Source organism: Ambystoma mexicanum, chromosome 5p (assembly GCF_040938575.1).
Source record: "Ambystoma mexicanum isolate Mex_15411 chromosome 5p, UKY_AmexF1_1, whole genome shotgun sequence".
Classification (NCBI taxonomy): domain Eukaryota; kingdom Metazoa; phylum Chordata; class Amphibia; order Caudata; family Ambystomatidae; genus Ambystoma; species Ambystoma mexicanum.
The window spans coordinates 1,322,452,265-1,322,468,634 of NC_090930.1; the positions used below are offsets into that span (position 1 = coordinate 1,322,452,265).

General features: G+C 49.4%; 1 protein-coding gene across 2 annotated transcripts in view; it reads right to left on the minus strand.

Moving 5' to 3' along the window:
• Positions 1-16,370, minus strand: part of SRD5A1 (steroid 5 alpha-reductase 1) — a 320,043-nt gene that overhangs the window by 57,338 nt on the left and 246,335 nt on the right. For both annotated transcript variants that reach the window (XM_069613721.1, XM_069613722.1), the window contains exon 4: positions 2,645-2,795. In XM_069613721.1, the coding sequence (XP_069469822.1) occupies positions 2,645-2,795 (151 nt within the window). The remainder of the gene's footprint in view (positions 1-2,644; positions 2,796-16,370) is intronic.

A 16,370-nucleotide genomic window follows, 5' to 3' on the forward strand; every position in this document is an offset into this window, starting at 1 on the left:
ATTGGATGCATCCTAATTCATCACTCTGCTGGATGGTATACGGGGTTAGGATGGGTTTGTTCTTTTATCCATATTTGGTGGTCAAGCCTGGCACCAGGAGTTTTCTGGTTGGAAGTTTGATCCACAATACAAAGCATTAGTGGGGGTTTCCCATCCCTGATAAGCTAGCATTCAATGTCTAGGCTGGCGAGTGGGAGGGGCAGGAGGCAGCAATGTCACCGGAATCTCAGGGTTTGTTTATCAGGAAATAATTGTTAGCAGCCAAATGGTGCATCCCTGGGGTAGGCCATATATTCCAACGAAAATGATGTGGTTAACCAGGGCTTGGGAGATGGTAGTTATGGAGTGTTGTATCCATATCATCCAGGGATGTCTAATGAGGGCACACAGTGTGGACACTTTTCCTGTGCAAGAAGACTGACTAATTCGGATGTGCCCAACTAGACAGCGCTAGGATGGTTTCAAGTTTGAAAACCATTAAAATAGGTACCAAATTATCTGTATAATTTAATGCATGTTCCATGGGGGGAGATGGGGAGAAGAAAGAAATGGTTGTTCTGGCGATATTGGATGGGAATTGTAATAGAATGTTTTTGATCAATAAATCAGCTGGGAAAATGGGAGAATATAAGAAAACTATTGCAGGATGGAGGGTTAAATCGAATCCAGTGATACACCGATTCTAGATACAGGTGGTACTTTGGGTCCAATGTCCAGTCCCTATTTGGGCCACCCTCAACCCAAGAAAGCACCCTTCAAAACACTCAGTCTTGGGGAACGTTTAAGTGCCCCAACATAATTCTTGATTTGGCCTTCTATAACAATGTAGAGTTATCCCTGGGGGTTCTGTAGCCCTGATGGAGGACCAGTTTGTTACCTCTCTTGCCCTTGTGTTTTCATTATCCTTGGAAAGGAAAAACCTTGCAGTTTTCTCCCTACTGCCTTAGGGGTCGGTTTCGTACTTTTCTGGAGCAAAAACCTGTAATGTTCGCCTCTTACATGGAGGTCTTCTGGGTAGGGTGTGCTTCTCCTCTATGTAGGAATTTGTCAGGCTATACCACCCACACCCGCTGACCAAAAGTCAGGTGTCTTCAAGGTTACAAATTCCTTTAGTTGTCTCTGGTGGTTTGGCTGCTACCGCCAGTATCTGGCAGAGGGCCACCTTATAAAGACCGGGATACGGTCAGCCTTTTTGTCAAACCCCCAGCAGGTTCTGTACTCTATAGCCTTTTAAGAAGCCTGGTATGTTGCACAATGTTGCCCCTTTGGCTTAGCCAGCTCCTGTTCTTCAACCCCCTCAATGTGTGGCCTACTTGGCTTGGCCAGCTCAGCTTCTCCAGCTCTCTGCCTAGCATACTTCCCCTCAATGCTATACAAACGACACTATAGAACACAATTCCAACCAAGAGGCTTCTGCCTCCTCTTAGAGTTCAGCTTTGGAACTAATGGTTTCTCCGAGTGGCCTGGTTGGTGGGTCCGTTTCCCCATTAGTTTAGGTTACACTTGGTGCGTACTGAATGGTTACATCTTCCCAATTGTATCCCATCACCCCCTCTCTCAAGGTTTCAAATAGCCTATCTGGCATCTTGGCATCATGGTAGTGGTGTCATGGTGGCCGAGCTATGCAGCAGTCTAACTAGAAATGCTGTCAGTGAATTTATTCACCCCTATTTAGCATATTTGAACAGGTTTGTGCATGCTCAGGTGGTTTCTTGTTCCCATCGCTATGCATTTCTCATATGGCTCCACTCACTGGCCCCTGCTATGGCTTGTGCATTCAGCACGGAGTCTTATTAAGTTCGTAGATCATGAGTTGGGCCTGGCATTCCATGCATAATTCACCCGTATGTTGTACTCCAAGCAACCTCTTCTTGAGGGCCTAGGTTCTCAGGATGTTTTCCCCCAATCTCAGTTCTCTTCTAAGATGGTAGTACCGGGTTGCCGCCAACATTCCTCATGAGATATTGCCTTCTGCGGACCCTACAACTCTTTCCATGCAGGGATGACTGTGGAGCATGTAATGAGATGTCAACGAATACCGGTCAATCCTGTGCATACCTCCTCCAGCGGTTGCATTGCATTGCTGGTGGCTTACCCAAAGCTCCAAACGCACACTCAATGAGCATTGCCAAGAGTTCAGTTACACAATGTCCACATAACAAAGGGATTAATGGCTCCTCATTGATGGACACATCATCACAAGTCAGGACATTGACCCAGTGATGAAGCAAGCATTCCCCATGTAACATCTCCAGGAAGCCTGCGGCACTGGCTTTGCAGTTCGGGTGGGCCGGATACCCGGGCTGCATAGATCCTTGTGGGTCAGGCAACTAATGTGGTAATCCAGCTTGGTCTCAGTACTAGCATAACTATTACAGGTGGTAGGGCATCTCAAGGACAGGGGCGATACTAGAGTTAATGCACCAAGGAACTGAAATCAGCTTTTGTTAACAGCCCAGAAGCTTTGCCAGTACCGTACAATGTTCATTTTCTAAACATTGTACGTAATCATACTCCTCCTATCGGGTTTACCTGACAAGTCTAATGACTGCTGCATTTATTTACATCAATTCTTTGAGGTAATCTTAATGAGAAGCAAGCTTGGTTTTAGAAAGAAATTACAGGATTATTGATACAAACTTACTGATGATGTTGCTGTGCCCTCGAACTCAAGACAAGGAAAGTAAATATGGCAAATGCAGCACTTTCTGTGGACCAACTGGCAACAGCAAATCCAGCCCACTCAACGATTTCCCCAAAGAAATTGGCTCCAGTGACATGTTCAAATAGCCCACCTAGACAAAAGAGAAACGGGTGATCGTTATACTGCAGGGACATGAAAATCCACTTCTAGAACTTACTTTAGTGCATTCCATTAATTTCCTTGTCATTGAAATTTGAGAACAAACATTTTCAAAATGATGAATGGACATTTATTTTTACTTTTAATGGCACTTTTATTTTGCATTAAACTAACAGATAACATCACTCTTTAATCTGCCCACACCAGCACCCGAGATGGGTGAAAACCCATTGTCTACAACAGGGAAGGAGGCAGTGCTCCAAGCATCTGCAGGAACAGTCGCTCATCTAACCTTTGTAGCACACTCAAGTATCTGGTGGACGGGATTGCAGTAAAGTTCTCCACCTTGTGCTTACGCTGCACTCTCCTTATGGCTGGGTGTGGGAATGGAACTAAAGTAGGTGTCTCTAGATGATTTGGACTACAACGGCCATCAGTTCTAGCTAGCAAAGGCAATGGTAGGCAATCACAGGAGTCGTAATTTAAAACATCTGGAGAGGTGCAGAATGCAGATCCCTCAACTAGAACAACCTCCATATCACCACCAGCAGCTGCTGCACCGGTTCTGCCACTCTTAGGCAAAATCCTTGTCCCAGACAATTTGAACCGGGCAGAGACATAACATTTCTGCAGTCTTAGCAACAGTTCAGCTTGGCAGAAATGGTGCAACGCCTATGATTTTGAAAGTAAAATATTTGAGGATTTCAGCCATGATGATGGTTTATATGTGCACTAATCAGATTAAAATGTACAGCATACAAGGTAAACCTGATCTGCGGTTGTAGGGCAGAGAGTTCATGATTTATGGTTCTTGAGTTTGTGCAGCTCTCTTGGTTGACGGGCAATAGGATTCCATTGGCGCCTGGCTCCCAACGCAACAGTTTGTTTTATACAAGCGCACAAATATTCCTGCTAGCATTATTTTACATTTTATCTCAAAAGACGAGCTGACGAGATGGTTATTATGTAAAACGCAGTAGGGTTTGCGCCTTTGTTGCTTATTGCGCCAATATATGACATTTGCCCCCACACTCCAATTATCATCGTTCTCCGAGAACTCTTGTTTCAAATATTGTGAGGGTGGTCATCTTTGATGGTAACACCACCGCAGTGCCGAATACTCAGCTAGATGGCCTCAGACACAAATCTCACATTCACCAACAAAACCATATGTGTATGGCTGAGCTGAGAAATATCACCAATTCCTTACACTTAGTATATTAGAGATTTCAAATTATTAAGATGTACCATGGTAGTAAAAGATCCACTGTGACAGGGTCACAGATCTGACCCTGTTAAGGTGGGGCCAAGGACACCTCTCAACCAGGGGTAAATGGGCTACCAGGGCAGCACCTGAGCCAGACCTACCCCAGAGGTGGCAGGGCAAGGGGTAAGGAGTTGATGTGGACCCAGTATGACTGGAGCCATATATGTGCATTGACCCAATGACAATCAGTCTCTAACCTGGCCTCTTTCAGGTGGTTTCCTAGTCATGGAGTGCAGAGCAGCCTGATGCATCAACACAAGACCCAGAGCAGGGTTCGAGATTGCCAGGTACTGGAAGCTATTTAGCTTCTGGTTATAGCCAGCGAGAGCCTGGTTAGCTTGAAACCAATAGCTACTGTAAGGGAGGCATGGTATCAAACAGTGAAGACAGACAAGCGCTCACAGTTCAAGGGTTTTTTGAACTTTAAGCGGGTTGGAAAAACACCTATCTAAACCTAAATTTAAGGATGGGAACAAGCTGCAACCATCAAAATAAAGATAACACAGTCTAAGTAGTCTCTTCGTTAAAATAAAAAGGACCTATACTAAAAAAAACTATTGCCAATCCCTACTTCTAAACAGTAAACAGTGTGGGAAGTGATGTAGATAACAAAAAGTGTGTGTAAACATAACTATTTGGTTGTGGTAACCATAAAATCCTTTCATTTTCACATTCTCAAATTACAACCACAAGTTATGGTGCAAAATGCTGCATGGGAATTCGGACGTAATGAAAATAAGGGAAAACGCATTTTTGAAGAATATTTGAATGAGCAGTGTAAAGATCCAATCACAATATTAATTATTTAAGTACTGTGATATAGGTATATAACCTGGTCTAAATTTTATTTATTTTTAGAATATATAATATATGTGATCTAATGATATGAAATTATTGTAAACTGTTGTAATTGTGTTCTTATTCAATTGTCAAGTTTTAAGTTGTGAATTTAAGTTTTGTAAAGGTTTATTTAAACCAAAACAATAAAAACATTTTTTTTAAAAAATGTACAATAACAGCAATGAGAAATTGCATAAATACAATGTGACATGGGCAATAAAATAAATATATCAAAGTCTCGGGAGGATAGCTCAGGGGCAACGTGCTCGCCTTGGAAGCAAGACGACACAGAGCAACACAGGTTCGATCCCCGGGTCGCCGCATAGAAACCTCTAGGTATTAAGCGTGTTACAAATAATCTATCATATCACATCATATCAAAGGAGGAAAGCATTAAAACACATGGCATATTCAAGGTTAAGTTCATGTTGGGGTTAATAGTCGTGACCTGCGTAGCCATCCCTGATAGACATACTTTGAAACAAAATTAACTGCGTTTAGGTCCTCCGATTGTTTACATAATTCCAAGCCATGATAGTGGATCTTACAGACCCGCTTCTAAATAAAAGGCTTATTCCTCAAGTCCATACATAATGGGCAGAACAAAAGAAAATGAATTAGGATTTCCCTGGGTGCACCACATGCCTTACAGCTACAATTGTTGGATCTGGAACATTTCGCTGTAAAACTGTGCAACTTCACTCTGCTTCCATTCCCTGAGCCACATTTCCACTGACCCCATCTCTGTACTGCTGTGCTGCAATTCCTGTGTCATCCTGAATTGTATTTGTCTGTTAGTGTAAAAATCGCATTTAGGTGTATTTTCATCCTGCATTGTTTTGTTTTGCACTCTTAACACCCACTTGGCCATCTGTCTATCAGGTTCAGACCTGTGCTTTGCAGCGCACACACACACCCCTCCCCCTCTCGCTTTCTCAGCCCCTCACTTCCTCCTCTTGCTCCAAGACTCCGTGATAGCACTCTCCATCTCCCCAATCTACTCCAACTGCAACTCCATCACCTATCCTCCATCTCACAAAATCTGGTTGGAAAAACATAAAAAAGTCATCCTTGCTGCACACTCTGGCCTCCCAATTGCAGACACCTATGTGAGTGCATTCTCAAGAGAAATCTTCACTGACATCCTCTTCTCTGTCCCATCTCCTCACTTATGGACCTCTCAGCTCACTGCCACCCTCCCTCCCTCCTTACCCGTCCACTTCCATTAATGGTGGCACCAAGTGGGAAGTCCTGCTTACAGGCTTCTTCTCATATCGCTGCTGCATCAATGTCGACCTCCCAGGCATAGTCCTGGTTCAAGGCCCTCAGGCTAACCTTCTATTTGACCGGATCCTGCCATCTCCCATCAATGTCCTTCCTTCCCCTGCCTCTCCCCCTTCTACCACCACTACTTACGAAAGCCCCACGCCCCGACACTCTGCCTCAACAAACCTTCAAAGGCAGATATCGTCTCCACCTGCCGACCCTCAACTCACGCTCAGCCATCAAACACTCTGCTGACATCTGCCTTCTCCTTGAAGACACTGACCTGGAAATACTTGCACTCACTGAGACTTGGTTCAATGCCAGCTCAGTTACTTCCTTTGACTCACTCCTACCAGACAGCTTTAAGATCACCTTAAAGCCTCGACCCCACCGTGCTGGCGGTGGGATTTCCTTAATCTTCCTAAGGTGGAGTCCTTCCTCCATCCTACCCACTCAGCCCTATTCGTCCTTTGAGAGAGTAGTATGCAAATTGGTCACCTGTCCTTCCTCCACCTTGACCATTGCTACCATCTACCAGCCCCCACTTCCTCTCTGAGTAGGTGGACTTCTGATCCTCCCTACTCTCTACCACCTCCAACTTGCTACTACTAGGTGACTTCAACATCCACCTAGACACCCCTTGCCTATCCCTCTCCATTCTTTCCTCTGGAACTACCCACCCTGCTGGACACACGCTAGACGCTGTCATCTAGTCCAACCTCACTCCCTCTACTCCCCTGGTCACCCCTCTCTCCTGGTCTAACCACTCTCTCCTCTCATCTGGGTCCCTATGGCCCTGTGAAAACTCCTCAGAAAGCTCTGCAAACATTGTTCACAAACATCTGTCCAATGAAACGAGCATCAGCTGCGGCCTTCTCTTCCACCTTCACTCCCCCTTGCCCAGCCAACACAGACTCTACCACTGATTCCGCCCTCAGCAATTTCCATCTGTCCATTACCAACACCCTTGACATCCTTGCCCCAGTCATGAGGATCCGCCTGGAACTAGCCTCCAGGCATAACACCTAATATGACTCCAAACTTGCAGACCAAAAACCTTAGTGCAGGGCTGCTATACAGAAGTGGCACACCTCTGGCTAAACCTTTGACAAACTGGCCTGCCACCTGATCAAGACACACTACAGAATCCATCCGTGCCAAAAGAAGAGCCCACATTCAGTCACGAGTGTCCAATGCATCCAACAACACTGCTGAACTCTTCAAAATCTGCAGGGAACTTGCCAACCCGTCCGCAGTATCTTTTGCCCCTACTCCTTCCCAGGACCTTTGCAATGTACTCGCCTCTCACTGAATTTCCAAACCCAAGGACATACTGAACAGCCTTGTCACACACTCTTCCAACCTACCCCTCCCACCTCCAGAACCATGCGCTTGCTGATCTCTGTAGCCACTCCTTTGCTACTGGTTCTTTTCCATCCTGCCTCAAGCACTCCCTTGTGCACCCGTTCCTTAAAAAAAACCCTCTGCAGAATCTTCCTGCCAAGCCAACTACCGCCCCCCCATTTCCATTACCCCATTCCTGGGGAAACTGCTCGAGAAGTTGGCCCTTCCCAAACTCATCGCTCATACTGAACTTGCTGGCGGCCTCATCCTCCTTGATCTCTCTTCTGCATTTGACACAGTGAACCATTGCATCCCTCTTGGTATCTCGGAGCGGGCACTGGACTGCCTTACCTCCTTCCTAACTGACCGTTCCTCCAAAATCATTCTGGGCCCTTTCTCCTCCCCTACTTTCTCCTCCACCTGTGGCGTCCGCCAGGGCTCCATTCTTTCGCCCTGGCCCTAACATATACCTTTCTCTGCTGGCACACCTCATTTCCTCCTTCTCCCTCAACTTCCAGTGCTACGCTGACGACATAACTCTTCTTCAAAACTTCCTACTGATCCCCTTGCACCTTCCTTCATCCCCGACTGCCTCTCTGCCATCGAGGCCTGATGAACTGCTAAAGACCCCTGCCTCAATGTCAGCAAAGAACAAGTTACTTTCTTACCTGGTAACTTTCTTTCGATGGAATATTCCTCCGACGTATTCCATATCTCTGACAGTAATGTCCACAGCTGTGCTGCTTCGGAAACATTTTCGGCGTCGGTGTCCTATGTCGATACGCTGTCCCTCGGGGGCCTCCGTCGAGAGCCGACGTCACCGGATGTTCTATGTAGGACGCATGACCCCCATAGCCTCAGTTGTAATTTTTCCCCAGAACGTGTGGCACCAATCTTCTGCCAGTATGACTACAGAAAGCCTTGCGGAAACGTAAGCTGCAATTGCATAAGAAATTCTGTAGAGGGGCAGGCTGGGAGGGTTCGATGTGGAATACGTCGGAGGAACATCCCATCAAAAGAACATTACCAGATATGGTAAGTAACTTGTTCTTCGAGGGGATTGTGTCTTCCGACGTATTCCACCTCTCTGACAGACTCCCAAAGCAGTACGAACGTATGGAGGTGGGAAAAGAATTTAGAATTTTTGAATTCCCAATCAAATTGCAGAATAGAGGACTGCCTTACCAAAGGCCAAATCTTGCCCATGGATAGAGTCCAGGGAATAGTGTTTTACAAAAGCATGGACAGAGGCCCATGTGGCTGCTTCACAAATATTACGAATGGGAACACCCCTCTGCAGAGCAGTAGAGGCAGCCACACCCCTAGTAGAATGGGCCCGTAAGCCTACCGGAGGGTCCTTACCCGCCAAACAGTAACATTCAGAGATCGTCAAAATGATCCATCTGGACAAGGTCTGCTTGGCAACAGCTTGATCTAAACGCCTTCCAGCGTATCCTACAAATAGCTGATCGTCCACTCTGACCAGGGACATCCGTGAGAAATAGAAGCTCAAAGCTCTCCTCGGATCCAACCTATGGAGCCTCTCCTCTTCCTTACCAGGATGAAGAAGAGGGTAGAACGCCGGAAGAATTACCTTCTTGCTCAAATGAAATTCGGACACAACCTTCGGAAGAAAAGAAGGACGAACCCTAAGGACAACCCTGTCCTTATGGAACACCGTGAAAGGTGGCTTGGCGGACAGTGCCTGCAACTCACTCACGAGCGGAAGTAACCGCAACTAAAAATACAGTCATAAAGGTCAACAGTCTCAAAGGACAAGAATGTAAGGGCTCAAACGGAGCTCCCATTAGGAATTTTAGAACCAAGTTCAAATCCCGTCCCGGCACCTGGAAAGGTGATGGTGGAAACACACTAGTTAGCCCTTTTAGAAACTGAGAAATCAAAGGAATCTTAAAATAAGAACACTCCTCAGACGAGTGCTTTAATATGGACAGTGCCGCCAGGTAACCCTTAATGGTACCCACTTGCAGGCCCCTGTGGGCTAATGAAAGCAAAAAAAGACAGAACAACAGGAATTGAACATTGAAAAGGATCCACATTCTGTACCCTGCACCAGTCGCAGAGATTTCTCCAACGGCAACGGTACAGGGATTTTGTTGTGGGCTTTCTGTCGAAAGCAACACCTCCATCACATCTTCAGCAAAGTCCCAATCCTTATACCTCAACCTTTCAGATACCAAGCATCAAGGCTGAGGGACTTGACCTAGGGATGGAGAACTCGACCCCCCAACCGTGACAGCAGATCGTCTCGGTAGGGAAGACGGCGTGAAGGGCAGATGGACATGTCTAGAAGGTCCAGGAACCACGCTCTCCTGGCCCATGCCGGAGCAATGTGGATCATTCGGGAACCGAACCTCCGTAACCTCCGCAACACTTGCGGAATGATGGGGACTGGAGGAAACGCATACAGTAGTGGGAAGGACCACTCCACTACGAACGCGTCCCCCAAGGCTCCTCTTGGAGGAAATTCCCGCAAGCAGAATCTTTCGCACTTCCGGTTGACACTGGTGGAGAAGAGATCCACTTGTGGGGTCTTCCAAAGGGCGAATGTCTCCAAAAGAACTTCCTGAGCCAGCTCCCACTCGTGAGAGACCGTGCTCTGCCTGCTCAGATGCCCGCCGCCGCGTTTTCGTCTCTGGCCAGATGAACGGCCGAGATCGAAATTTCCTGCTGGGTGGCCCAGAACCAGCGCTGCATCGCCTCTCTGCACAGTGGGAGTGACCCTGCCCCCCCCCCTTTTTGTTGAGGTAGTGCATTCCCACTGTCTTGTCCGTCATGATCAGGACATTTCTCCCCCGCACAGACGGCAGAAAAGCCTTCAGGGCTAGCCTGACAGCCCGCAGCTCTAACAGATTGATGGGGAGTCTGGACTGCGACAGAGACCAACGACCGCTGACTGTCAACTCGTTGGCATGAGCTCCCCATCCCGTGAGGGATGCGTCCATCACGATCGTCACCTCCAGCCAGGGTAGCCAAAATGGCGCTCCCTTCATCAGATTTCCTTCGTCGGCCCACCACAGAAGATCATGGGCAACCGATGGCGGCACCTGAACGGGATCCGACATTGTGCCGGAGGACTGCGACCACTGCATCTTGAGAGCCCACTGCAGAGATCTCATCTGCAGCCTGGACTCTGGCAGAGGAGAATGCAGGATGCCATGAGGCCGAGCAACCTCAAGAACTCGAACGCCGGGAGACTCTGGGCACGTTGAAACTTGTCCACCATCTGCAGAATGTGATGAGCCCTCACCTGGGGAGGCGAACACTGCCCCAGGGATGTGTCGAGCACTGCTCCGATGTACTGGAGCCGCTGGGTAGGCGTCAAATGGGACGTATTTAAGTTGAGGGAGAAGTCCAGCTTGTGAAGGGAGTGGCAGGTGACGGACAGATGATCCAGGACTTGCTCGGGAGAGCGTGCCCTGATCAACCAATCGTCCAGGTAGGGGTAGACATGAATCCCCCTTTCCTGAGATAAACTGCAACCACTACCATTAGCTTGGTGAAGACCCTCGGGCGCAGGTCAATCCGAACGGCAAGACCCGAAATTAAAAATGCGAGTCGCCAACCAGGAACCTCAGGTACTTCCTGTGCTTGGGATGCATCCTTGAGGTCGAGAGACACCAACCAATCCTGAAGTTGAAGGGCCTGGAGGACTTGAAAAAGAGTAACTATCATGAACTGGAGGAGCTTGTTCAAATCATGCAAGTCCATGATGGGTCTCAATCCCCCCCCCCGTCTTTTTTCGGGATCCAAAAATATGGGGAATACCATCCCTTGTTCCTCTCCGCTACAGGCACCAGTTCTATGGCGCCTTTCTCCAGCAGGGATAGGATTTCCTGCGCAAGGAGCGGATCCAGAGTCTTTAAAGAGAGCTTCCCCAGTGGATTGTCGCGAGGCCTCTGCCGGAAAGGAAGACTGTAGCCGTGGGCTATAATCTCCAGAACCCACACATCTGAAGTAATGGCACACCATTCTACCAGATGCTGCGCCAGACTTCCCCCCAACCGGCGAACCATGCGACATGACCTCATGACTGAGCGGAAGCGACTGCGGCAGTGCCTGAGGGCAAAGTGCCAACTGCCCGAGCGGCTTTGGCACCTCAAGTACCTTGTTTTCCACCTCTGGTACTCCTACGTTGGCCCCTTTGACTGGCAGCTCCCCTCGATCTACCAAAGGAAGAGTAGTATTCAAAGGAACCTCCCCTCCATTGCTGTCCCCTAGGATGAAAAGGCAGAGGTTGACGTACTGCAGCGCTCAACGACTTCGCTGCAGCTTTGGAGGTCTGCAACCTCTTAAGGCTCTCGTCAGCCTTGCTGCCAAAAAGATGGACACCATCAAAGGGCATGTTGAGAAGCCGGGACTGTACATCAGGAGCAAACCCCGACTTCCGCAACCACTCAAACCTGCGCATCACGGTGCTCACCGCCATGGACCGGCTGACACAGTCTACCACGTTCAGACCCGACTGAACGGATTCACACATAGCATCCTTGTGATCCTGAACAAGGGCAAGAAAACCATCCCGTTCCACCCCTTCGGGATTATGTTCAGCCGCCAAAGGCACACAATTCCACAGAGTGTGAGTGAATCTTGCCAAGGCACAAACTGAGTTGGCTGCCTTTGAAGCCATACCCCCAGATGAAAATACTTTCTTTGCCCAACCATCAAAGCGCTTGTCGTCCCTATCCAGAGGGATGGTAGGGTACGCAGCCTGCTTCGCTGGGGCCGTAGCCGCCTGCACCACCAAACTCTCCGGAGTGGGGTGCGTAGACAAGTAGCATGGGTCGCCACTGGTTGGACAGTATTTTTTCAGTAGCGACTTATTCACTGCCGGGAGTCTCTCCGGAGCAGTCCAAGCCGCCGTCACCCTTCTTTGCAAAGCCATATAAATGGCAGCACCGGGTCAGTGGGTGGACCTTGGTCCAATATATCTGTCAGGTCATCCTGCAGAAAATCCATAGGTGGAGCAGACCACCCCAAGTACTCAGTCACCCTCGACATGAGACGCCTGTACGAGGACTCCGCATTTGTACCAGGCTCAGGCCTGCCAAACTCTACCTCCGGAGAGGTGTCCATACCACTGGCGTCATGCAAGGACTGACGTAGGTCTTCCTTCTGGCTGTGACCAGACAAAAGGTCATCAGGAACCTCAGGAGGTACAAACTCCTCCTCATCTGACCCTTCTTCCACCTCTGAAATTTAATCCAAAGGCTGGAATAAATCTCTGGATCAGGGTGCAGAAAAAGGCTCAAATACAGGCCTCACCGATTTACAGAGAGCCTTCCTCTGAGTTTCCACCGTCCTCTGGGGCACCTCCGGCAAATTCTCCTCAAAAGGCGTTGAGGGCGCCGATGGAATAGGCATCGACGTCGAGCGAGGCGCTGATGACTTAGACAACGGCTTCGAGGCCGGAGCCCCGAGCGTGTCCTTCGACGGCCTCAGCGCCGATGGCATCGATGACTTCCTCAGAGCCGGAGCCTCGAGAGAGTCCTTCGGTGGACATGTCACCGACGGCGTCAATGCCTTCTTAGAAGGCCTCACAGGCTCCGACGGTCTCGAGGGCGTCGAGGACCGGGACCTGGACCTGGCACGGCTATGGCGATCAACCTTGTCCGATCGGGACCTCAACGGCTCCCGATGATCGCGCCAACCACCCGAGCCCAAAGGCGTGCGAGCGGTGGCCCTAGCTCGTTCCTTGCCGGCTTCTCTCGAAGGTGCGGACGGAACGGTGCCCTGCGATTCAAAAATCACCATCATCTACTTGCGGAATGCGTCCCATTCCGCGGCGATGAATGCTTGTTGGGACAAGCTACCAGCCGTCTGGCGGTGTCCTCTGACGTGGACACGGAAGGCGACCAGTGACGGCACTTCCGAGAGTGCCTAGAAGAGGCAGAGGAATGGCAGGACCCACACCGAGAATGAGACCCCCTGGACGTACGCCGACGCAGAGAGTCGCCCCTCGAATCGTCGGTCGAAAGCCCAGCGGATTGCGACTGGGGTTTGGAAACCCTACCTACAGACAACTTCTTCTGCTCCCGCAAGGCCTGGCATTCATCGCAGTCATCGGTGGCGTGGCTCTCGCCGAGGCACCAGAGGCAGACGGCGTGCGGGTCCGTAAGGGACATTTTGGAACCGCAGTCCCGACACTTCTTGAAGCCCGACTTCGGGGTAGAAGACAAAGACATATTCTCAGTACAAAGTTAGAAGAACTGAGGCGCGCCGAGATTCCAAAGCGAACACGTTAGCGGAAAAAACAGAACTGAGGCTACGGGCATTGTGCGTCATACATATAACATCCGGTGACGTCGGCTCTCGACGTAGGACACCAAAAAATGTTCCGAAGCAGCACAGCCTTGGACATTACTGTCAGAGATGTGGAATACGTCGGAGGACACAATCCCCTCGAAACAGAGATTCTCCATATTGGGTCCCCTGAACCCTACTTCTTCCCTTCACTCTGGCCTTCCTCCATGGGCTCACACCCTGTAACGCTCACCTGACTCCCACAGAGGCGCTCACCAGGACTGGAATGAAGTTGCTTCTTCCAGTGAGGCGCTGGACTCAGAGTATGGCAGTGCCGGTTCTTCTGTATGTGAAAAGGGAGGGGCGTTAATGATCTGCGGGGCAATGTGCAGATTCCCACTCCCTTCACCTCCTGAACGAACCCCCTTTCTGTAATTCCCCTAGAATCTCACCTTTGGTTTTGTGATGGCGAGCTCTCCTTCCTGCTTCTGGTGCAGGGGCGCGTTGAAACCCAGTTAATTCACTGGATTCACTCTCATACATCCATGTTGGTTCTGCTAATGTCCGAGAATAAAAAGTCTCTATTGTCTTTCTTTCAGGTGCAGAACGTGGATCCCGAGAAGAGCGATGAAAACGATGAAGAATGCTCAGGTTAGTGTTCAAAGAATGTTTTTCCTCTAAGTGCAATATTAAACGCTAATGCAGATGTCTTTTTCCCCATAGGGGCCGGGGTCAGAATGCTGAACGAGCATATACCCGAAACGAGAGGTAAATTCCGGTAAGTCTTTAATGAGAGTCTTTATTATGTCTTTTCATTCTCTCATTAATTCCGCTGTCTTTCTTTTCCCTTTAGGGGCCGGGGTCTGCAGGTGCCTGTATGCGGCAGAGACCCGAAATTAAGTATGACCCAAACAGGTAAGTCTAAATGGATGCTCTGGCTTTCCTTATGCTCTTCTCACTCTCACCTTTGTTTTCTGTCTTTTTTCCCCAGGTGCCGGGTTGATGCAGCGAATCCGGACGAGCGCCGCTGGCAATGGAGGCTGGCAGCAAGGTGAGTGAAATGCGGCGCGGCAGCGACGGGTGAGTTGACCTTTTAAATTGAAAGTCTTTCCTTTTCAGGATCACCGACGGGACGACTCCTGGACGAGGTTGAAACAGGTAAGGGCTCTTCTTTTGTCCAATTCTTTCTCCTTCTCCACGTGCAGGTGTTTCAGGATGCAGGCGGGCGTGGCTGAAGTCCAGAAGCAGGAGCAGGCACGGTGAGCGTCCAGCTGCTAGATGCAGAACAACGCGAAGCGTGAGTTATTGATCGGGCGTGGTTTAAATAGCCTTTCAAGAAGTCCCAGGTATGTATCCTTCCACTCAGGTATGTATTCTTCCTCAGGCCACACCCGTGTGGTTAAGTAGTTCTAGAGACAAAATAGTCCCATCCAGGCCTCAAGGGGGCCTGGATGAGACAAAATAGTCCCATCCAGGCCTCAAGGGGGCCTGGATGTTGCAGCAAGGTCTGCATCAGGTAAGTGTACACCCAAGCACTTAAACACATGTCCTCGACTATGAGCCTGGCGCCTAAGGCGCCAGGACTGGGGTCCAATATGAGCCTGGCGCCTAAGGCGCCAGGATTCAGTCCAAAGGGCCCCGACTTGGGCCCGCTGAGACCTTCCTGGGGGAAATGATGGCTGCCTCTGGGGTTGCTGGGCCTGGCCTGGTTCCTTAGAGGTAGGCATCATGACACACCCGACGCCCCCCCCCGTCACCTCCTCTGAAGCCAGGAATCTTGGAGTCATCTTCACCTCCTCCCTTTCCCTCATCCCTCATATTCAGGATATCGTCAAGAAGTCCCACTTTCAGCTCTTCCTTCTTAAAGGAACTCTATTCTTCCTCACCTTCCCCCAGACACTCCATGTTACCCTGGTACTGGTTCTCTCCAGGCTAGACTACTGCAATAGCCTCCTCAATCTTCCTTCATCCACCCTGCGACCCCTCCAGCTAACCCAGAATATGGCAGCAAGACTTATCCTTGGCCTCAAGCCCAGGGACCACATCTCTCCTGCCCTACAATGCCTTCACTGGCTCCCGGTCTCAGCACCGATTAAATTCAAATCCCTCTGAATCATCCACAAGGCTATCTGGGGCGGGGACTACTCTCATCTTCAACGCTCCCTGACCAAATACTCCCCTTCTAGACGCCTGCGTTCCTCTTCTACAAACTCCCTGCGGGTGAAGCGGTTTGCTAAATAGAGAGCTGGGGTCGATCACTTTCCATGGCAGGCTCCCTTCTATGGATAGCCTCCCTCTCCCACTGTGTCTTGAGCAAGACCTCCTTAAGTTCCGACAAAGCCTCAAGACCTTTCTTTTTACCTCTTCCTTCTCCTCCTCTCCTTCCTGCTAGTCATACAGTAGCGTGACTGATGTGCAGGTCTCGTATGTATCCTCGAGGCCTTGACTCCACACATCTCTCATGCCAGCCGCTGTCTATTTACTGCACTTACTTAGGCTCACCCTCCCCTCGGGAGGTTGCAATTTCGTTCTTCTCTTCTTAGCACTTCACCGCCAAGCACTTCTGCATGGGCACCACAGCACCTA